At 39.3% G+C, this 24,059-nt stretch overlaps 2 protein-coding genes across 2 annotated transcripts; both read left to right on the top strand.

Moving 5' to 3' along the window:
• The first annotated feature begins 19,581 nt into the window (after positions 1-19,581).
• On the top strand, positions 19,582-20,374 carry LOC133822138 (ubiquitin-ribosomal protein eS31 fusion protein-like). The gene has a single exon (XM_062254373.1). It carries the CDS (start codon positions 19,631-19,633, stop codon positions 20,099-20,101), a length of 471 nt encoding a protein of 156 aa, XP_062110357.1. The 5' UTR covers positions 19,582-19,630; the 3' UTR covers positions 20,102-20,374.
• A 1,757-nt stretch (positions 20,375-22,131) lies between these two features.
• Positions 22,132-23,910, top strand: LOC133823652 (uncharacterized). The gene is made up of 4 exons (XM_062256506.1): positions 22,132-22,199; positions 22,625-22,761; positions 23,213-23,283; positions 23,368-23,910. Exons 1-4 carry the CDS (start codon positions 22,132-22,134, stop codon positions 23,908-23,910), a joined length of 819 nt encoding a protein of 272 aa, XP_062112490.1.
• The last annotated feature ends 149 nt before the right edge of the window (positions 23,911-24,059 follow it).

The following is a 24,059-nucleotide window of genomic DNA, read 5'->3' as shown; positions in this document are numbered from 1 at the left end:
TCATACTCCCTTTTCCCTAACCTTTGGGAGTGAGGCAGTCCTCCCCGTGGAAGTTAAAGTGCTTTCGCATAGAGTCCAGTCTTACGACCAAGTTCGAAACCACGAGCTCCTGTGCAATTCCCTCGATCTAGTTGATGAAAGGTGAGAGGATTCGCAACTCCAGCTCGCCCATTATCAGTAGAAAATCACTCGCTACTTCAACACCAAAGTTAAAAAGCGCGCCTTTAGCGTTGGCGACTTGGTCCTAAGGAGAGTTTTCCTAGCCGGGAAAGATCCCAAAGATGGAGTTTTGGGACCAAACTGGGAAGGACCATACCAGGTCATCGAAGTCATTAAGGAGGGAACTTATAAGTTAGCTCGACTTGATGGAGGGGCGGTCCCGCGCACTTGGAACGCCATCCACTTAAAGAAATATTATCAATAATTCACCTGTAAGGCTTGGAAGGCCACTTTTTATGTATTAATGTGAATCAATTTTTATGTATGTTTGCAAGTGTAACCTAAAGTAACCACGAAAGACCCTTTCCCAGTTACTTGGGGGGCATATGGTACCTGGATATAACCAGGTCTCCTTAATGACTTAGAAGTTGATTCATATCGATTGACCGCTGTTTTTCTTAAAAAAACACGAGATATTGATAAGGATTAACGCTAACTAAGTCCTATCCTGGTTTTAACCGGGTCATAAAACTTAGAAGTTAATTTAAATCTATTGATCGTTGTTCTTCCTAAAGAGCCCGAGATATGGATAAAAGTTACCACGCACTAAGTTTTCAAAATAAGTTCCTGGTCATAACCGGGTCATAAAACTTAGAAGTTAACTTAAATCATTTTATCGTTGTTCTTCCTAAAGAGCTCGAGATATGGATAAAAGTTAACACGAACTAAGTTTTCAAAATAAGTTCCTGGTCATAACCGGGTCATAAAACTTAGAAGTTAATTTAAATCTATTGATCGTTGTTCTTCCTAAAGAGCTCGAGATATGGATAAAAGTTAACACGAACTAAGTTTTCAAAATAAGTTCCTGGTCATAACCGGGTCATAAAACTTAGAAGTTAATTTAAATCTATTGATCGTTGTTCTTCCTAAAGAGCTTAAGATATGGATAACGGTTAACACGATCTAAGTTTCTAAAAAAAAAATTGTAACCAAAGTGCGCAAGGACAAGAAAGAGGATCAATTAAAAACATAAAACCAAATTGTCTCGAGGTGGAAGCACCTAATGCAAAGGTTACACAAAAAATATATAATAGTGAAGGGCACAAGAGAGGAAAAGCCCTAAGCTCCGCTAGGTGGCCCCTTGGAGGTCGCCGTCTCGCCTTGCTCAGCTGCGCCAGAGCCTTCCCCGGCCTCGGAGGGCGCTTCTTTATCGAGGCGAGCCTGGAACTTCACCAGCAGACGCTCCCAAAGACTCGCTGATAGGAAGGAGTAATCAGCATCCGGGTTGTAGGCCCAACAATGATAGAACAAGTCTTCCAAGGCCTTTTCCGAAGTTGCCTGCTCGACCTCCAAGGCGGCCTTGGCCTCAACCTTCACGGTATCTAGGTCTGTCCGCGAGGTGGCGAGGGAGGTCTCGAGCTCTTGAACCTTCGAGCGGGTCTTCTCCAACTCGGTCTGCGAGGTTGCCAAGGCATCCTTAGCCGCCTGCAGAGAGGTCTAGTGCTCCTTCCTCATATCCTCGAGCTGAGTTTTGGCCCTGGCGATACTCTGGTGAAGAGCAACGACGCCCTGCGAGAAATGAGAGATAAATTGCCTTAGGAAAAAATAGGGCAAAGGGTAATACTAAAAAGTCATAAAAGGGTGAGTCAGCTTACTGTTAGGGTCATGCCCATTGAAGACTCCATCACGCGCACTGGGCTCATTGTCTCAATAGCCCGGAGCTCCTTCTCGGTGAACTTGTATATGTGGCTTACGGCGTAGTTTGCCGACTCATACACCGTTCCCCGGAAGGCCTCTGGGATCTTCTCCAGGTCCTGGGGGTTGACTGGGATGCGTACCTCGGGGGGTACAATCACCGAAGCCCCGGCCTCCGTTCCTGCGTCCCGGGCGGTGATAGGAGCTCGCGGAGGAGGTGGGGGCATGTTACTCCCACCAGCAGCAGGAGGATTAGTTCCCGCGACCTGAGCGGCGGGGGGCTGCTCCTTTTCCTTTGCAGGAGATTTAGTGGGAGTTCCGACAGTTTTCTTCAAGATCCGGGGCTTCTTCATCTTTGGCCCAGAGGCCCCGGCAAACGCACCTCGAAGGCTCTCTTCGGGCTGAGACATCTCTTCTGTCAAAGCAAAAACATGGTTAATACGAGATTTAGCAATCATACAGAAACAAAAACAAAGGGGGAAAGAGTAATTAAAGTACACGCATACTAAAGGAAGCCCTACCCCCCGGGCTAGAAGAAGAACCTATGGTTAAGACCATCGGTTCCGGAGTTTCTGCGGAAGAGTCTAAGTCAATTATTTCCCGAGCTAGAGCAGGTTCTGGTCCGACTCCGGTTCCGGGCTGGATTCTTCTTCATATTTCCTAAGTCCCGGTGCCACGGCACCTCTCCTGAGGGATGGCCAGGACCTAAGGTTGGTCCCATACTCCTCAAATAGGATCGACCTAAAGGACGAGGTGCTATCTACGACTACGGTACCCCTAGGTCGGCTATCTTGATAGTCCAGCACGAGCTGGTCGACGCAGTGGAGCAGGGTTGTGTCCAGATCTGGATCACTTCTGTGGCGATGGACGAGCTGTCTGGGGTTGAACCTAGCTAGCCGGGGGTCGGCAATGGCCCTATCTAAGTTCCTAAACATATAAAGGTTACCTTGGCCAGAAGGACCCGTGGCTGCTCCGGACTGGGTCCTCTCCTCGTCTGTTATCTGGGCGACCTCCAACGCCCGCTTCCTGTTCCTCACAAGTGGAGTCTCGTCCTCCTCGTCCTCGTCCATCACGACCTCCTCCACGATGATGGGCCTCGAAGTACGAGCTGGGGGAAGCCCCCGAGGCCTCCTTAGATTCAAAGTCTGATTTGGGAAAATCAGCTTACAGGCCACCATCGTCTCGTCCTTCACGAGCACTCGGTAGTCCTTCTCACTGGGGGGCAAGCCCGCCAGTGTCTCGTATTGACCCCCGAGGGTCGCAGATTTCTCTGTCCTCGCGAAGATAGCTGCAGGATTAATCTAAGTCAGATAAGGACACAAGAATTGTATGAAACTTAACTTCCGAGCTAAAGATAAAAAGCACTTACGAGGACGGTTGAAGTAATGGAGCTCGCAGTTCCTGAACCCCGTCGACATAAAGAATTGATATTTAAAGTCATTGGGGTGGCTGGGCAGCTCGATGACCGCAGCCGTGTTGGGAAATCGGGTTAGATAGTAAAACCCATCACCTCGCCCCTGCTGATCCGGGCTAGCCTTGAGGCAGAAGAAATACAAAATATCTACAGGAGTGGGGACTCCCACTCGTGCTTCAAAAATAAGTATCTCAACCCCGCCAACAACCGATAAGAGTTGGGGGGGAGCTGGAAGGGGGCCAACTTCACATAATTCAGGAAGTCAGTGAAATACTGATCCAATGGCAAGAAGGCCCCCGCCTTAAAATGCTCGTCACTCCAGGCCGCGAACGATTCGTCGAGTGGCGCGCAGCTCCGCTCGCCCTCTGCGGGAGGTCGGGCCACTATAGATGCCTTCCCCAGTGCGATGTTGTGGGAGAGGAAGATTTTGTTGATCTTCGCCTGGTCGGTGATCTTTGAGACGATCCTCTCTGCCTCAAAGAATGCGTCAGGAGCCACCTCGAGCTCCTGCTCCACTACCGGCCCAAAGCTGGGGATCGGAGAGTCCGGCATCGCCGATTTTCCTTTGTCCTGCTGAGAGGCCGAGCTGCCGACTGTCTTCTTTGGAGCGTTCCTCTTCGGTGCCATCTAGTCGCCTAATGAACAAAAGAAAAGATTTCAGAAAAGGCGACCTAAGCATAAGGAAGAATCAAATTGTTCTTTACACGAGCTAAGGTAAGCCCAGCCCGTGGAGAGTGAGACCACGCGGTTCAATGAACACGCGCCTGTTCTCCCAACAGATCCCCAATTACTCGGAATTCGTGTGTCAGGAGGGTTAGATTAAATTTTTGCCTTGGAGGGAAATTTCCAATTGGCATGAAAGGCAAAACCGCCTATGAAGCGTATCCCCTAAGCTACCCGGTTTTTCACCCAAAATATGTCAAAAATCCTACCCAGAAATCATCCCCAGAAAAGGCATCCTGTAAACCATACTCTTAAGTGATTTCCTACAGCAAAAATACCCTAACCTAAAAGGCTTTCACCCTTCACTCCCACAAAAAACCAGTAGACCCTTGCATGTGACTATAGAAAATATTTACCTAAGCCACAGTGAAAAATATTTTCAAAACACGCATGGTCAGGAGACTTACAGAGTATTTGATTGGAAGGTGGATGAAGGTGTCGCCTAGGTGGGAGCCTCGCCTGAGTATTTTTCCAAAGCGTTGAAGGAGTCCTCACGTCGGAGCTTCCTGAACGCTGAGGGTAACAATCGCAGAGAAGAGGGTTTTGTCTGAGATAAAGAGAGAAGAAGGAGAAAAGTTCTGAGAAATTTCGAATGAAAGGGTGGCCCATGCGTAGGGTGGCCACCCCTTTTTATATACGTGAGGGATCCGAGGCCCTCAACTCGAAATACGGAACGACGACTGGACATAGGCTAGACCATTAAATGCGGTTCTCGTAAGACGTACCGTCACCAACCACGATGTTCCACATATCAGGCGCCTGCATAAGAGGTGGAATATGAAGAGTTCATGGGGAAGCCTAAAAGCCCCTACTGTGGTCCTACCCGACGTGGCATACCACGGGCAGGGGCTTGGGGGGCAGATGTACGCCCTGTTTTTCCCACGGGCTGATTAGCGAGCTGAGCTGCGGGACTAATCATGGTTACCTCGTGGATGCCCCCGCAACCAGAGCTGGGTTGTAAGATCATACCTCCTTAGCTCGAGGTAATCTAAGGAGTCACCTCTGGTTGCTTAATGACAGAGTCCGGGCTCTGAAGACCGAAGGTCGAGTCAAGCATCCAGCCCGTAGAACGAGCTGGGGGTGAAGGCTCTGATCCTTTATAAAGTCAGCCACGCAAGGTAAACGTGCATATATCAGACATCACGTGTCTGATATATCCCTGACTTCTCGGACACGCAGCAGGAACGTGCGTATTCAGACACCCACGATTGGGTTGGGCCGTGCGGCCCATTATCTCCTTACCAATTAATTTGACCACACTTATGTGTCAGGTTTAGGAATTAATCATGAATGTCACAGAGTTGATATGATAGGTAAGAAGGTCACGGGATAACCTTCTTACCAACTCCTAGGTGCCCTCTCCTATAAATATGGTGACCCTGGGAGTTAAAAAGGGTTGGATCCTCTCTTGTAAAAAATACCCTGTAATCGTATACCCAGAATATAGCAATAATATTGACTAGTGGAGTAGAAGGATTTTAACCTTCGAACCACTTAAAAAACGTGCCTTGAGTAGCCATTTCATTTTCCTAAGATCATATATCTGTTTCGGTTCAACTTTAAGCACTAATCCCTTTCTCTCCTTTTCTTAATTACCTGTTGGCGAAGAACCGCGTCAACAACTGGTAATTGGGAATTCATTCCTTGAGGACGATACTTGGTTTTACCAAGATTATTACCATACCGATGGCACTATACAAACCTTTAAGGCTAGGCTAGTAGCCAAATGTTTCAAACAAAGAAAGGGAATACATTACTTTGACACATATGCACCGGTAGCAAGAACTACTTCTATAAGATTGTTGTTTGCCTTATCATCTATATACAACCTATATGTTCACCAAATGGATGTCAAAACGACATTCCTGAATGGGGATCTCAAGGAGGAGGTCTATATGGAACAACAGAAATGTTTTGTTCTTCAAGGAAATGAACATAAAGTGTGTATGCTTGTCAAATCATTATATGGTTTGAAACAAGCTCCAAAAAAATGGCATGAGAAGTTTGATAAAGTCATTGCTTTTAATGGATTTAGACACAACAATACAGACAAGTGCATATACTCTAAGACTTGTGGAGACTATGTCATACTTGTATGTAGATATGTAGATGATATGTTGATTTTGAGTAATGACATGAAAGGAATAATGGAAACGAAGATGTTTCTAGCCTCTAACTTTAAAATGAAAGACCTTGGAGAGGTGGATACCATTCTATGTATCAAAGTTAGAAGGAATAGTGGGGGGTTTTGTGTTGAGTCAAACCCACTATGTTGAGAAAGTGCTCGACAAATTCACTCATCTCAAAATCAAAGAGGCACATACACCATTTGATTCAAACATGAAGTTTGAAAAAAATGAAGGAAGAGTGGTTGCTCAATTGGAATATGAAAATGCAATAGGTAGCCTAATGTACGCCACTCATTGCACAATAATAGATATTGCATATGCGGTTAGTAAAATTAGAAGGTTTACTATCAATCCAAGTATCAAGCATGAGAAAGCTATTGAGAGAATACTTGGTTATCTTAAGGGTACCAAGGAGTATAGTCTTCACTATACAAACTTTCCAAAGATACTTGAAGGATATTTTGATGCTAATTGGATATCGGGAATCGGAGATAATCTCTCCACCTCCAATTGGGTGTTTACTCTTGAAGGAAATGTAATCTCATGGGGCTCCAGGAAGCAAATGTGTATATCACACTCAACCATGGAAGCAGAGTTCATAGCTTTAGTGGGAACCAGAAAAGAGGTCGAGTGGCTTAGGAATCTCATGAGGGATATTCCTTTAACGACATATATGGTATCAACAATTTCAATACATTGTGATAGCCAATCCGCACTTGCTATAACATATAATAGTGTGTATAATGGAAAGTCTAGACACATTATTCTAAGACATGCATATGTGAGACAATTGATTCAAGGTGGAATCATATCGATCTCATATGTTAAAACAAGTGAGAACTTAGTTGATCCATTTACAAAACCTCTTGCGAGAAGGTTAGCAAGCTCTACTTCAAAAGAGATGGGATTGAAACTCTTAGAAGAATAGATTCACCAAGGATGGAAACCCAAATCTCAACTTGTACAAATCAAGGGAAAGAGGTCAACGGGTAAGAACAAGTCATTGATAAGTGAATAGTTTCAACACTAAAATTTATGATGAGTTCCATCCGAGATGGTTAGTGTTGGTTGCTACCGAGTTAGGGTTAAGCCTAGAGCTTTTAATGAGTTCAGTTGAGTGTAACAAGCATCTATAAATGTAGCAAAGATGATGTAAGAACTTCACCTATGTGGTCTTAGAGGTGGTGCCGCCTCTCATGGGAGTTGAAGTTTCTCCCCGGAAAGTCCATGAAGAGATGAACACATGGCCATGATAGTGCTCAGCAAGAAAGAGGGAAAACAAAAGATATGGTGGAGGTGTGTGAGGTATCACCGGTGTTATCATATGGAATATTTGGTTCAAGCTTTAAGCTACTAATGATTTTGATAATACTTTGTGGTATTTTCACTAAGATAAAGTTCAAACTGAAAGACACTTTATTTTATGCACTAAAACTGTTTAAGCTAGAGAATTTGTCTTGAATTTAACCAAGTGGAGGATTGTTATGATTGGTTAAATACAAATGATAAAGTGTTAAAATACAAGCAATGTATAAACACTTAGTAGAATTCACATAGTGAAGATCTGAATTTGAGTTTAAAATTGTAGGCACTTAGTGTAATGACCCAACTACTCTAGACTTTTGGACCATTAACTAAAACTAAACATACTAATCCTTAATGAAACTTATATTGTGAAAATACCATAACTTTATTAGGAAACTTGTAAAAATAAGAGTTACTTACATAAAATATCAAGTAGGATATGGGATCCCATTGTTTTAAAAACAAAACATAATTTAAAATAAAAAGGAGTTACATAGCAAGTGCGGAAAAATACATGTAAAACCATAAAAAGAAGACTACATCCTCGAAAATCGAACTCTCGACTCCTTGAATCCATTCATCACCGATACACAATCCCCAAGCATCCACGAACCTTACCGCCACTATAGCTATTTTCCTGCACATATAAACAAAAAGGAATGAGCCTAATGCCCAGCAAGGAAAATCTACCACATAGTTCATATACATAGATTTCATAAGAAACATAAAAACATAACATAACATACATTACACTTATTTCATACACATACTATAATGGTCATTATTACTTGGGGTCCCATAGACTAAACAAGTCATATGCCCATGAGATTAGTGGGGTCCTACTAGCTAAGCAGGTCATATGCCCATAATCTATTTGGGGTCTTGTTAGTCATATGGGTCATATGCCCAAGCCTACAAACATACATATCATAACACTTATCATAACATAAGAAACATAAGATAACATATAACATATGAATTTCTATCCTATTTTCCTTACCAAAATACCGGGATAAGAGGACAGAGGTGGGACTTTGGAACACTCCTAAGAACCATTTGAAAAAGAGTGAGTATAGAGAAGAAGAGAAATGAAAGGAATGGAAGGACTAAACCATTGAGAAAAATACTTACCAAAAACTTATGTGTGAGTTCTTAGATTTCCTAACCAAAATAAGAATAAGGTTAGAATAAGTAGAAGACTATGAGAACTTTTAAAGAAAACGTACAGAAACGAACTAGAGTTTGGGTTACCTTGAAGACTTGTAAGACCAATCTAAACCTCGAACCGAAATACTATAAATCCTTACTTTCCCAAGTGTTTGATAAGCTTATGATGATCAAGCTTATGATTTCCCCACCCCAAGTGTTTACACTCTCACACTCACCTAGCAACTTGCAGCCTCTGAACTTAGAGCAAAAGATGAATAATGGATGGGTACTAGGTCCTATTTATAGAGTTTAGGAATGAAAGGATCTTAATTTAACTTGAATAAAAATAATGGATTTTTAGGTGAAAATAATTTGAATAATCGTTCAGCAGAGGCTGAAGACTCGTTCAAAAAGGTGTTGGACTTATCAAAAGGTTGAATGGTTGAATGGAAAATGAGTTCAAAAGCATTCAAAATATGCTGAAGGAGGCGATATATCGCCCCCTGTAGGCGATATATCGCCTGGGCCAGTATGCCCGAGGCAGTCGTGAATCGTTTCGTGTTTTCCGTATCTACGTGCTGCGATATATCGCCCCCTATAGCTGCGATATATCGGCATTCGCTGATTATTTAAACACGAAATTACACATTTTTAGCTTAATTCAAATTGAGTAAACAGCCTTGACTAAGCCCTCAAACGTATTCAAAGCTGCTGACTGACCTTAGAGCATTCAAACTTTTCCCTTATTAAATTAAATCCTCAAAATACTTAATCCTTAATCACCCATACATAACATGTGCTTAAAATCCTATTGGTTCTTATTTAAACCTTATAGTATAATAAATATTATCCTCAATATCAGACATATTAATCAAACCTTAGGTTAAAATTAATATTCCTACACTATAGGTTAAACTTAGAAAATCTACAAGTACTACTATGAGTGTCCAAATAAATCCCGGTCTGAACCAAAAATCCACAGTCATAAAGATAATACTATAGATACTATAATACTACTATCTAACTAGCTAAGTAAAGTTCTTGGACTCTACACTTAGAAAATGCAAATTTGGGTCCAAAGTGATACATAAAAGTATCTAAGGGTTCCCAAAAAGTCTGGTGGCATTTGGAGCATTTTTTGGACCTTTGGAAGTGTCCAAAGTCAGAGGGGGTGGCGATACGTCGCCACCCAGGAGGCGACACATTTCTTGAAAGCTAGGGCTTCCAAGCGATGCATCGCCTGCTAGCAGGCCACTGTATTACATGGATTTATGTAAATGCTCAAAAATACGTGTTTTGCAAGTCTAATCCTATTGGTTAAACCTAATGACAGTGCCTACTCTATATATGGGTCAAAAACAGTGATTTGGGAGACTTGGCCACTCTCTCCAATCTCTCTCTACCCCATCTCTCTCTCTCTAGGTCCAAGAATCTCTATTTTTCTCCAAAAACTCTCCAAGAAAGTGCTTGACTTAGAGAGTTAAAGGCTTGTTCAATCGCAATCCTCATTTCCTCAAAGAGAAGGCCTCAAGCATTAATGGTGGCTGGGAAATAGAGTATTAGGACAATGTTCTACAACATGTATAAGCCTTGGTTTGTCTTTTGGTTTGCTCAAATGATTGTTCAAAGTGGTGAATTTGCCTAGGGTTTGAAGCTTCATCAAAACTTGAAGAACACCATTGTTCTACTTGGGTTTGCACGTTCTTTCTTAATCTTTTTTAAGTCTTTATCAATCCAAATTTTGTGTAGATTTTATTTTTTGTGGTGGTGTTATCTCACTCTCACCCAACAGCAAGTACCCTCTCGAGCCGATTACTTGGGGAGTATCCCCAAAGATATGGAATTAGGGGCGTAGATTTAGTTCTTCCTCGACCTGACTAGCGAGCGCATAGTCCTGGTGGTGCGTATAGTGCCTGATCAAGATATAATATTCAGGAAGGCGCCAGTTTCCCCCTTCATCTTTATTTTAAGAGCGTCGCAAATTACTTCAACGTCTCTCCTTTTCAAATAACCCCAAATGGATACCTAATGCTCTCAAAATTATTTATCCTTCATCATAATCAATGATGGGCCACTCCTACTCCTCATAAAGTCCATTACTTATTCGATTTGAAATCGAATCCAGGCCATAAAGGTACTGGGTTCTTCTACTTTTGTCATTGGGACAAGACAAGGGAGTTCTTGATTGAGCCCACGTTTAGGAGCAACGTGGGAAATTATAATAAGGAGTATTTTCTAATAACTTCCCTGGTCGTAGACAATCAAGCTTTCCAACAAGCAGGCGAGCTGTAATGCCCTGAATTCTTCGGTGTGGTTTAATGGCAGGATTAGTAGGCCGGGAGGGCCATACTTGTTTAATTAAGCCATTAAATGATATTATGCATGTATATGTGAATTATATTATAAAATGATGTTAAATGCATGCATGTGGGTCCACATGTTTAATTACAGGGGTGTGGTGGTAATTTGGCCCATTGAGGGTATAATTGTATATTTGTATGCATGTCATTGATATATGTTGAGACCACATTATGATGTGGGATTGTTCGAGCTATTCGACATGAGACGATCTTGGATTATTATTTAGCGGTCTGGTCATGACAGGTTTAAGTTCGAGGCTCGAGAGGAGTCTCGGGGTGATTTTAATGATTAGAGCGTTACTAAGTATTAGAGGGTAACGGGATATGAATTATTGGCATTTGAGATTATTGAGAATAGCGGGAATTGGAGAGCATTAATTATGATTAACGAGATAGGTTAGAAAGGAAAAATATTCCCTTGGGAGCCTTTAGAAACCCTTAAATGACCTAGGGGTATAATGGTCTTTTTACCCCTAGGATAGATATAAACTCCTTTATGCTGTAAGTTGATGAGAAAAACAGAGCAAGTTCTTGAGCTTCTCGTACCTTCTCCTTCTTCCATTTTCTTTGTGAGTTTTGGTGATCTTGTTGAGGATTCAAGCTTGGGAAGTAGACCTTGGGAGTTTGGGAGAGTATTCCACCATTGAAGAGCATCACAACCTGAGTTTGAGGTAAGATTCCAACCATTGTTTTACTGGTATACTCTGTTTTGGTGTTAGTTTTCGGCTTGTGTTTTTGTGGTGGATTGTTGGAATTGATGGAAGTTTTGATTGGGGTTTATCTTGGGTTTTGCTAAGGGAGTGATATAGATCAAGTTTAGGGGTTGTATTGGAGATTTGAGTGGTGTTTAAACTTGGTTTGAAGGGTTGGTTCCAAGAGAAATCGCAAGGGAAGAAAAACATGGGTTATGGCTGAACTGCAGGTTGGGCCGCGGCCCTTGAAGGATGCTGAGTTTAGGCGCCTCTGTTTGAGGGGCGGGCCACGGCATGGGCAAGGAGGGCCGCGGCCCTTAGTGGCTTTTTGGCCAGAAATGGCTTCTTGGCTCGGGGATGCTAGCCTTAGGCCTCGGGGTCGATCTTACTACCCGGTTTAGTAGTGTTTGATATCTCGGAGGCTAGGTTTTGGTTTGGGAACCTTTTATTATTCATTTAATTGATGGAATCCCGTAATTGGTTATGACCAGGTAATCGCTAAAGGACCAAAAGGTTGATCGTTCTCAAGGGTCGTTCTTATTATTAATTCTTGTTCGAACAGGAGGTAAGAAAACTACACCCTGTGTATATATGACATGCATAGTTGTACTTTATGCATGTTGGATATTTATATGTGACATGCATGGCTATTATTGGTGCATGTTGGATTGTTAAACATAATGCATATGATGCACGAGAAACATGTGATTAGGACATGCTTTACATATTGAGTATGATATTGTTCAGAGCTTGAGCCTCTGTGTTCGTGCATGGTTCTAATTGTACTAGTACTTGTTAGGTAAGCATGCTGAATACCTTGTTTATGGATATTGGATATGTGATATATGTTTGGCGGCATGGCTTACTTGTGTGTGGCACTGACTTATTAGCCAGAATCGGCAACGGTGTTAGATACATCTGTGAAGCTGTGATTTACTAGTCAAGTTCACAATGGGTTGAACACTGGTCGTGTTTTACTGACCTAAGAGTCAGAGATGGCATAGAGTCATGAATGCCGAGCCAAATGAAGATTATATCTAATCGATATCAGCAAGAATGACTCATATGGGGTATTAACACTGGACCGACCCTAAGGTTGATGAACTTATAAGCGCTTGTCTGATCTAAGACCAGTTATTCAGAGCCAGGGCATATGGCTCCGGTGACTGTTTGTCACATGGCTAGGGAACGATGTTCCAAGGTTATGACTCTATGGTCATGAGGAAGGTTATGTTGGTGACCATTCACCATATACCTATCCTGTTCAAATTTATGAAAGGTTCTCTTATCAGTTAAGCCCGAGTGACCCTAACGTCACATGGCTAGAGGGGGGCTATACCCACTTTTGTGACCGTTGCGACGATCACCTATTTGTTGGGACTGATGGTCCTGGATGATTATTATGATCATTGTTGATATTATATCATGCGTTATTGTGTTTTCTTGCTGGGCCTTGGCTCATGGGTGCTATGTGGTGCAGGTAAAGGGAAAGAAAAGCTCACCCAGCCTTGAGTGGAGAGCTTAGGTGGTGATGTGTACATATGCGGCCGCTTGACCACCACGGCCAATGTTATATTATTTTATAATATAATGTAAAATTATATTATATTATAATATAATATTTTAGATTAAATAAATGTGACAAAGTGTGTCACATATTGTAACATATAATAGAGAGTTACAATATTTAGATATATGAGATATATCCAAATAATGTAACATATTTGGTGTTACAAATTTGTAACCTCCAAATATTACCCTTTATTGTGTAAATTATTGTTACACAATATTGAGATGAATTTCATAAAAGCCATATATGATATGGCTGTTAGAGATATGATTTTAACCCCAATAATGTGTTTTGGGAGTTACAAAATCATTTGGGAGGGTTTGGAACAGTTTGGAAAAACAGCACAATTTTTGTGCTGAATTTGGTCAGTGGCCGCGGCCACCAACATTCAGTGGCCGCGGCCACAGGCCAAAACTGACCAAATTTTCAGTTTTTTCAATCTTTGTTGAACGGCTCAAAAAACCCAAATAACTCCCAAATCTCTTTTTTAATTCCATATTTATCCAATTAAACATTGGTAACAGTCATGGGGGTTGGTGGAATTTGAAATTCAAAGGGTGTCTCTAAACTCTATAAATAGGAGCCTATAGCTCACTTGTAAGACACAACTTTTCTATCCACTAGAGCACTTGGCTAGAAACACCTTAAGGCTTGATAATTCCAGAAAGCTTTTCCAATATCTGAGAGATATCCCTTAGTGCTTGAGTTAGGGGGAAATAAGCTTTTGGACAAAGGTTTTAAACCTTGTTCAAGTTGGTGATCCCCAATCCTCTTCACTTAGGTTGTGTAAGTGAGAGTTTGATTGTGTTTCTGTTCTTCTTTTTATTCTATTGCTTTTCTTCTTATTCTCTTGTTCTATTTACTTGTATATTTTGTTTAAGAGTTGTAATCTTTTCATTTGGTCTAAACACTTTATTTTACATGTAATCTTTTGCTTAGAGTTGTATTCTCACTATTCTCTCCTTCATCATCTTCTTCTTCCTTTCTTTAGTTTATTTTTATTTTCAGTTATAGAGTTGTAACCTTATTTAATCAATCTATATTTACTTGTAATATTATTGCATAGAGTTATAATATTATAATAATTTCCATTGAGGCAAAACAATATTTTCCTAACAGCCAAGGCGTTCTCAGAGGAACTAGGGGGTTCACCCTATTTTGCCGCTTAGGTCGGCGGGATTGTAAATTTAAAACTGTAATGACCATTTTGTACTGAGAACAACTTGTAAATGTTTTGATTAGCTCTACAGAGCAGTTTGTAATGAAAATATCCATTTCCTTTATATTAGTTTTCCACCTTAACCTGATAATTACATTTAGAGCACGTTTTTTACCAAAGGACTCGGGTAGCGGGTCAAATTTCTGGTCCCCACCGTTCACCGTATCTGTTCTGGGGTAACCAGGGCATTACACGAGCAGTGGTCTTAGATCGACTTCCCTTTGAAGCAAAGAACTGTAGGCTGCTCGTAACCGATGAGAACCTGAGGAGAGTTGGTTTGCTCGATACCCACCATGCCAATGAAGAAGGCATTGCTGGTGGAGGAACTGTTGAGGAAGCAATTGAGGGAGGATTGAGGGAGGACCAGTCTCAAGCGCTCCATGTTCCTCAAGGGAGGACAACATGGATCAGCATAAGGGAACAAGGTGAGCCTCGACACCTTCTATTGACAAAGGAAAAAGCAAGAAAGTGCTGGAATTGGAGGAGGATGAGCCCATGTCTTATGACGAGGAGGAGGGGATTCCACGTAATGTAGTATTCCCTTTTGTTGTGTGTATGTTGTGGTCGTAGGCTATTTTGAAAAGTCTTTTGAGTCATATATCATTTGGTATAAATGTAATGCTTATTCATATATTTCCATGATATAATACACTTGCATTTCTTAACTACAACCATGTGTGATTCAGAGATGTTCGATCTCTATGCTTCCCCTTCACTTCCAGCCAAAAAGATCACCAAGAGAAAGGTGACTCCAGAAGCCGGCTCGAGCAAAGTGCCGACAACAAAGCAGCAAAGGAGTGATCCTCTTGCTCGCAGATCTTTTGTTTCTCCTCCGACGGTGCCTTCCAACCATTCGTTAGGCACTCCTTTTGATGTTGCTACTGAGTAGCAGAACACTCTGACCCTTGCCCGTGGAATGGATCCTCTCGCGGACGAGAAGGAACGAGTGAAGGAGAAACTGAAGGCAACTGCTTCCTCCATCTCCTCCCTGGTCCAAACCCTTGTTCAACACTCATCGAGCATTGATGCTGTCTTCAAGCATCAAAACGCGTCGACCGACTCCAGCCTTGGATGGCCACTGTCCGAGATCATTTCAGTGAGTTGATCTCTATTTTCTTTTTAACTCTTATACTCGTTTATTCCTTTCATGTGCTTCATCCCATATTGATTTGTTTTTGTAGGGTGTTATTACTCTCACCAACACCCGTGCCGAAGCAGTCAAACTCGATGAGGCCTTGTGAAAATAGTAGGATGCCGTGAAACACTTTAAGGACAGCCACACTCTCCAGTTTCAAGCTGCTCAGGAATTGCAGAATGACCTCAATTACTCGGTCCATTCGGCCATTTTGATAGTCCATTCAACGATTTACTTGGATTACTCGGTCAGTCGACCACATCGCACCCCGATCGTCTTCTCGGTCTAGACGGTCACCTAACACACACCAATAGGCCACCATCCCCACGCGCGCTAATAGGACCACCAAATGGCCACCAATCAGCCAGTCGGCCTCTCGGCCCGTCCGTGCGAATAGGTCATCAATCAGACTAGGTGGTCTGCCGCACTTGGCCAGTAGACCACCAGTCAGGCTCTCGGCCAGCAGGCCACCAGCCCTACGTGTGCTAGCATGCCATTAGTCAGCCTCTCGGTCAATTGACCTACCAGCCTCGCGCGTTAGGGAAACTCCACACCCGTACGCATTTGGCATCTCGACCTTGCGCGCCTGCGCATCTCCTCTCCCATGACCAGTCGCCCACTCAGACCATGCGCGTCTGCGACTCCATGCCTGTGCACACCACACGGCCAATAGGCCTCTTTGCCACATGGACCAACTCAGCCTACGATCGGTCGGGCGTAGAAGCGAGTCGCTAGAAGCTTTCAGTAGATTGATTCCTTGCGGCCCGGCCACGAGGAATTAAGAGATCTTTGCCGGTGCTGACTTGGATCTCGGGTGACGGAATAAGGTGGCCAGAAGCGAGACTGAATCCATTCGATTTCTAAAAAAGGATTACTAATCCTTAACTTTTCGAGGAATCATTCATCAGTGGTTGTGAATGACTGATTTTTCTCAATATTTTCGACTAGCACCTTTGTCTAAAGCTTCAAATGAGACTTCATATCCGAAACACAGGAACGATCTGACTAGAAAGTCATTCAAAACTTGATCGAAGAACCAGCGTTTATTGCGCACGTCCCATGACGTTAGGCGTCAAACGGTAGTCGGCCAGCCAACCCTAGGCTCCACTTGTGCTTTACGAAACATAATCTGACATCATAAACTCTCTAGCTAGAATAAATTCTAACTAGAGAGTGAGGGACAAACTATAGTGGGAAAATTCCGTCTACATGATCCATGAAATTAGTTGGACTAGCCAACTAGGACCAACAAGCCAACCAGACTTGCTAGTCAACCCAATCGAACATAAATGGACACATGTATGCTAAATGACCCATCTGATTGATCAACGAATATCTGAACCCGAATTTAGAGACATTCAGTCAGCTATAGACCTTGAATCAGTCAAGGTATATGCAACCCCTCCCATGAAAATTAGGGGGAGAACTACTAAGAACAGGTCAGATGGATCAGGTAGGCAGAACTGGAACGGTACGAAAAACGACTATAAAAAGGACCGTTAGGGGCTAAGAGCGAGGCATCTAAAAAAAAAGTTACTTCGAATAATCTTTTTTTACTAAGAACACTCTCTCGAATCTGATCCCGTGAAGCAAGTCGAATTAGTCAGACTGACCTGACCGGACCCTTATCACGAACCAGTCAGACTGATCTAATTAGACCGTCAAGCTCTGCAGTCACCGTCACCGTCACCTTGACCATTCTACTATTCATCCATTCATCATTATTTACATTATTGTTTTACTACTTTCAATTAACTGTTACTACAATTCAACTGACTTGAGCGTCAGAGTCTCTTTGGCTGACACCCCATCGGTGTTCCCCATTTGAACTCTTGTCTCTCTTTTTGTTATTGACAGGTTGTTGGTGCCCATTTAATCAATTATAGGAAATCACATCTACAGATACTAAATAGTATCCTACAAAATTTACATAGATATTCTACATATAATTGTTATATTATTTATAAAACAATATAATATGTTGATTAAATAAACTATGTGACAAATAATAGAGTGTGACAAATGTTATTTTGTCAAATGTAACATATATTGTGGAGTTACGAATTTGAGAAATGATGATCATAAAATATTTTGTTACATATAGAGTGGATTTATACAATTGTTTAGAAATGATGATCATAAGTTTTGTAACTCTTACAAATATTCATTAATTGATGTGTAAAAGGAGTTACACATCTTGAATTTTATTTTCATTAGCTATAATATTGTTATAGCTGTTGTGTGCATGTTTATAACTCCCAAATATGTGAATGGAGGTTACAAAATATATGAGAAAGATTTGTGACAAAATGCACAAAATTGTGTCTGGTTGGTCATTGTGCACTGCCAGCCAGTGAAATAATTTTTTGCATTTTGAATGTTGCAAACATTTTGGTAAGTCCTAATTCCTACTTTTAATTCCATAAACACCCAATTTAACTTTGGTCACAACCAAGGGGGTTTGTGGAGTTTGAAAATAAAATGGTGGATGAGTACTTTATAAATAGAGACAATTTTGCTCACTTGGAGGTATTGTGTGAAAGTGAAAAATATACATGGATAGAACACTTGTGATGACATGCTCATCTTCAGAACACCATGCTAAGTATAAAAGAAGTAAATTCAGTATTTCTAGAGAGTATTCCCAAAGTGTTCTTATGAGGGAGGAAATAACTTTTAAAATAAATGCTTTGAACATTGTTTAAATCTTGTATTGTTCTTGAGATCTTGATCTTCTCCATTTTACTCTTATGATAATTGTCATAAATCTCTACTAATCTTATATAATATTATTTGTTAATGTTATATATATTTTCTATTATTTTGATTGCAATCATCTCTTTTATTAATATTTTCTAACAATTATATACATACTAAATAGTATTCAACACATTTTAATAAAAATAGTATCCAACATATAACATTATGCATAAATATACTATTAGACCTAATTATAACTTTTTTTGGGATATATGATTGTATACTAATAGTGTTCGCTATACACACTATACTTCTATTGAGTATCCAACGAACACAATATTAACAAACATGAAATTATTTTGACAAAATCAACTTTGACATACTTATATGTATTTATAAAGTGGTGAAAGTTAATGTTTAAACATTTTATACGAAGATATCATGCATATAATTATATACCTAGTGATATCTTTTTTATATAAGGGTAATTGGTATAATGATCTATTTTTTGAAATTATTTTGCACTTTGGCCCAATTTTAATAATTTTATATACTTACTAGTGTATTACATAAAATTAAAAAAAAAAACTACCATTTGGTATCCTACCTACAAACAGAATATAACCATGATCATATGAACCACTTTTTAGACAAGTATTTGTAATTGAATATTGTAAAACATTACCTTTTCATATCCTAAATACAAACAAAGTATAAACATGATCATACGTACACTAGTAGTAGATACATATTCTTAAAAAAAATTGGTTAAATTTGATATCATATGGCTAGTCTGAATGTTGATTAGTAGTGTAGACCGTGGTGACTTTTTGCTAACAATTAAACCAAATAAAGGAATGGAAATTAGTAATAAATCAATGATTTGGTAGATTAAGTTATTTTAGGAAAATTATTATGTAAGTGAGTAATTTAGGAAAAGTATTATATTTAATTAAATTAAATTAAATATGTTATATATGACAGTACATTATTGGTTTTGGGTATATTTTTTATAACTTAGTTAGATATGTAAAATGCCCTATAAAACTTTGTTAATCATCACAAATTCAATGGTAAACGAGGAGAGAACCCTTGAAAGAAAATAATTACAAAGATAAATCGGAATTATAATAGACAATTAGACATATGAATTCTTACATAGAAATCCAGTATTAAACTTACTTAAAATAAATATGTTATTTTTGTAACATTTGAAAATTTTGTCAATAACTCTATAAAAAAAGTGCACTCAACAGCCCAAATCACAGAGACACGGCCCAATAAATTTACCCTAGTTTTTGTCACTATAAAATCCTCCTTTTTCCCCAAAACCCTATTTCATCACACCTATCTCTTGTCGTCTCACCTCTTTCTGCAGTCATGCAGATCTTCGTGAAAACCCTAACGGGTAAAACCATAACCCTAGAGGTTGAGTCTTCCGACACCATCGACAATGTCAAGGCCAAGATCCAGGACAAGGAGGGCATCCCGCCGGACCAGCAGCGTCTCATCTTCGCCGGAAAGCAGCTCGAGGACGGCCGAACCCTAGCGGATTACAACATCCAGAAGGAGTCGACTCTCCACTTGGTGCTCCGTCTCAGGGGAGGAGCCAAAAAGAGGAAGAAGAAGACCTACACTAAGCCAAAGAAGATCAAGCACAAGAAGAAGAAGGTGAAGCTCTCGCTCCTCCAGTTCTACAAGGTCGATGACTCAGGCAAGGTCCAGAGGCTGAGGAAGGAGTGCCCCAACGCTGAGTGTGGCGCCGGCACTTTCATGGCGAATCACTTCGATCGACACTACTGCGGGAAGTGTGGTTTGACTTACGTTTATCAGAAGGTCGGCGGCGATTAGGTTTCTTTTTCGCTTTTTATTTTTATTTTTATAAAAACATGAAATTATCGAATTTTGGTATTTTGTTTGAGATGGTACCGTTTAATTTCTTTCAATAGCTTTTGGTTTATGCAATTATGCTAAATTCTTAGGTATATCGACTGTTTTGGATTATTTTTAGTTGATGAATTGGCCGCTTTAAATAGCATTTGGATTATGCTCATCGAGATTTTTTGTTTTCATGATTTGTTACTCTTGAAATTGATGATTCAACATGGTTTAACTGTGTTTTTATCTTTTAATAATGTAACGTGTTTTTTGTCACTTGTATATTTGCTCTTCTTAGTTAATTTCAATTTTGGTTGAATTCTACCATAAATCAACTAAACCATTTCTAGCAGCCAAAATACACCTAAACATTACTTCATTTATTAAAACTGTTGAAAAAAATTGGTGGCCACTGTTTTAAAAAGTTGGTGCTCACTCTATGTTATGTTGAGGAGTATATATTGGGAACACATATTATTACTGAGTCATAATATTGGACCGGCTTAGTTTTTTAAAATTACTCAATTTCTTGAAAACTGTGCACAAAAGTAAATGAGTTATAATCCATTGCGACACCATTGAGGCATTAGAAAAATTAGATACCTCCGTCGTTTTTATGATTTGTATTGTTGTTAAATGTATTGATCGTTTCTTAAGGTAATTGTGGGGTTTTTAGATTTTAATTTTTTTGTTATTTTATTCGTGCTAGTTAATCCGATTAATCTTAACTCAGGGCATTGCAATGTAACAGCATTTTGCAGAGATCAGCACACGGTATTGTATTTTTTTTTCTTTTATTATTTTATTATATAATTATTATTATATATATTTATATTATTATATATATAATTTAGAATTTAGTTTTTTACCCGGAGATTAAATTGTATACAAGACACATTAAAAAAAAATTAAAATTGAACACATTAAATATCACATTCTCATTATAATCAATAGTACACATTCTCAACATTCACAATTACATTACAATTTTTTTTAATATTAATCAAAGTAATGCACACGAAACGTACTCAAAATTATACAATAAAACATTATAAACTTAAATCTTAGTTAATGTTACACAATAAAAACATTACAAACTTAAACATATATTGAAAAATTAAAATTAAACACGCCAAAATCAAATAATGTGGAAAATTATTCTCTGTTCCGCCAAGATAGTCAAAATATGGACTATAATTTTGTGAGTCATTTTCAGATCTTTCACCTTGATCTTGAGATCGTTGCCCTTCATCTTGAGCATTTTGTCCTTGATATTGAGATGCTCGATATTGTGATCCTTCTCCTTGTTCTCAAACTTCGGATGTTCGTGCTCTTTCTCTGTAAATTCTTCTTTTTTCGCTTTGAATGTACTAGCGAAACTCTGGATCGGATATAGAATTCAAATCCGTGAATAAAATTTTATCTTCAGTATTTCTTTTATGAGGTTCATTTCTATCTGTGTTACTCTTTTCAATAACTTGAACGAGTTTTTTACTTTGTTCCATTAGTTTGTTAAATTGATCATCACCTAATTGTTTTGCCTTTGCTTTTTTCACACCAATAGGTCTTTCAATTGAATTAGTAATGATTTCCTCATTATTTATATTAAGATCAAATGAACTCATACCGGTGGATGCTGACGTCGGAGAATCGAAATTGTGAGATGATGATTTGGACGAAGTAAAATTAGGACCATCTTGTTGGAATCTACTTAGTGCATTGATGTGTCATCACTTGTAAATTTTTGAATGTGTTTGAGGATGAGCCACACATGATCAAATTTGAAGCCTCTGCTATATTTTTTTTCTTGGGCTAATAACATCTTTCGCTTGATTTAACTATTAAAACATAAATAAAATAATGATGTCAATAAAATTTAAAAATAATTTAGTAACAATAAGTAAATTATAACAAACACTTGCAATATCTTCTTGTGAAGCACCACTTGGATTTTTATTTTCAATTTGATTGTGCATCCCCGTAATTTTGCAACTGCACCAATAATGGTAGTCATTCGAGTTTGCAAAGATCTTCTTGGTCGAGGTGGATTACTAAATTTCCCATTCTTGTGGTACTCTGATTCAACTCTTGCCAAAAACTGTTACCTGATTGGTTTCTTCCTATGATTGGATCTTGAGAAATGTCAATATATACATGGCACAAGTGCATATCTTTTTCAAGTGAGTATGAAGCAGTGCGACTGGAAGACATTTTGGAAGAAAATGTAGTTGTTTTGAAAATATGTTGAAGAGATATGATCAGTTTGAATGAGTAGTGTGGAAGAGGTAATCTATTTGAATGAGTAGTGTGAGATTATATAGGGATGAAAAAGCTACATAAGATTTGATTTATTTTCTTCTCATTTTGGATTCAGAAGAAAAGATGTGATTTGACAACACAATGCAACGGTTGAGATTGTGGTCGTAGTGGGTCCCCAACTATTATTCTTGAAGCTGTAGCTGACTATAATCTCTGGATATGGCATGCATATTTTAGTTTACCGAGATCTAATAATGACATTAATGTGCTGGAGGCATCCCATCTTTTTGCTAATCTTGCTGAAGGTATTGCTCCTTCTGCTAATTATGTTATTAAAGGAAAAGAGTATAATATGGGTTATTATTTAGCTGATGGTATATATCCAAAATGGTCTACGTTCAAAGTATTCATGATCTACGTGGTCCAAAAAAGAAATTATTTGCAATGAAATAAGAAGCATGTAGAAAAGATGTGGAACGTGCATTTGGAGTACTGCAGTCTAGATTTGCGCTGGACCGGCACGTCTTAGTATTGCATGACGTCATTAATGTCATTATTAGATCCAGTAAAAAGATGGGATGAAAACAACTACATTTTCTTCCAAAATATCTTTCAATCGCACTGCTTCATACTCACTTGAGAAAGATATGCACTTGTGCCATGTATATATTGACATTTCTCAAGATCCAATCATAGGAAGAAACCAATAAGGTAACAGTTTTTGGGCAATAGTTGAATCAGAGTACCACTAGAATGAGAAATTTAGTAATCAACCTCGACCAAGAAGATCTTTGCAAACTCGAATGACTACCATTATTGGTGCAGTTGCAAAATTAAGGGGATGCATCAACCAAATTGAAAATAAAAATCCAAGTGATGCTTCACAAGAAGATATTGTAAGTGTTTGTTATAATTTACTTATTGTTACTAAATTATTTTAAAATTTTATTGACACCATTATTTTATTTATGTTTTAATAGTTAAATCAAGCGAAAGATGTTATTAGCCAAGAAAAAAAATATAGCAGAGGCTTTAAATTTGATCATGTGTGGCCCATCCTCAAACACATTCAGAAATTTACAAGTGATGACAACATCAATGCACCAAGTAGATTCCAACAAGATGGTCCTAATTTTACTTCGTCCAAATCATCATCTCACAATTTCGATTCTCCAACGTCAGCATCCACCGGTATGAGTTCATTTGATCTTAATATAAATAATGAGGAAATCATTACTAATTCAACTGAAAGACCTATTGGTGTGAAAAAAGCAAAGGCAAAACAATTAGGTGATGATCAATTTAACAAACTAATGGAACAAAGTAAAAAACTCGTTCAAGTTATTGAAAAGAGTAACACAGATAGAAATGAACCTCATAAAAGAAATGTTGAAGATAAAATTTTATTCACAGATTTAGATTCTATATTCGATCCAGAGTTTCGCCAGTACATTCAAAGCGAAAAAAGAAGAATTTACAGAGAAAAAGCACGAACATCCGAAGTTGGAGAACAAGGAGAATGATCACAATATCGAGCATCTCAATATCAATGACAAAATGCTCAAGATGAAGGGCAACAATCTCAAGATCAAGGTGAAAGATCTGAAAATGACTCACAAGATTATAGTCCATATTTGACAATCTTGGCGGAACAAGGAATAATTTTCCACAT

The sequence above is a fragment of the Humulus lupulus genome, chromosome 3 (genome assembly GCF_963169125.1).
Source record: "Humulus lupulus chromosome 3, drHumLupu1.1, whole genome shotgun sequence".
NCBI classification, from domain to species: Eukaryota; Viridiplantae; Streptophyta; class Magnoliopsida; order Rosales; family Cannabaceae; genus Humulus; species Humulus lupulus.
Note: the sequence above shows the minus strand (reverse complement) of the source record. Positions and strands in the feature narration are given on the sequence as shown.

Excerpts from the sequence above, each read along its gene's own strand:
- LOC133822138 (XM_062254373.1), top strand. The coding sequence starts at position 19,631 with ATGCAGATCTTCGTGAAAACCCTAACGGGTAAAACCATAACCCTAGAG.
- LOC133823652 (XM_062256506.1), top strand. The coding sequence starts at position 22,132 with ATGGTAGTCATTCGAGTTTGCAAAGATCTTCTTGGTCGAGGTGGATTA. Across the intron at positions 22,200-22,624 it reads CTAAATTTCCCATTCTTGTG|TTTACCGAGATCTAATAATG; the intron begins GTACTCTGATTC and ends TGCATATTTTAG. Across the intron at positions 22,762-23,212 it reads GGGTTATTATTTAGCTGATG|TTGCAAAATTAAGGGGATGC; the intron begins GTATATATCCAA and ends TTATTGGTGCAG.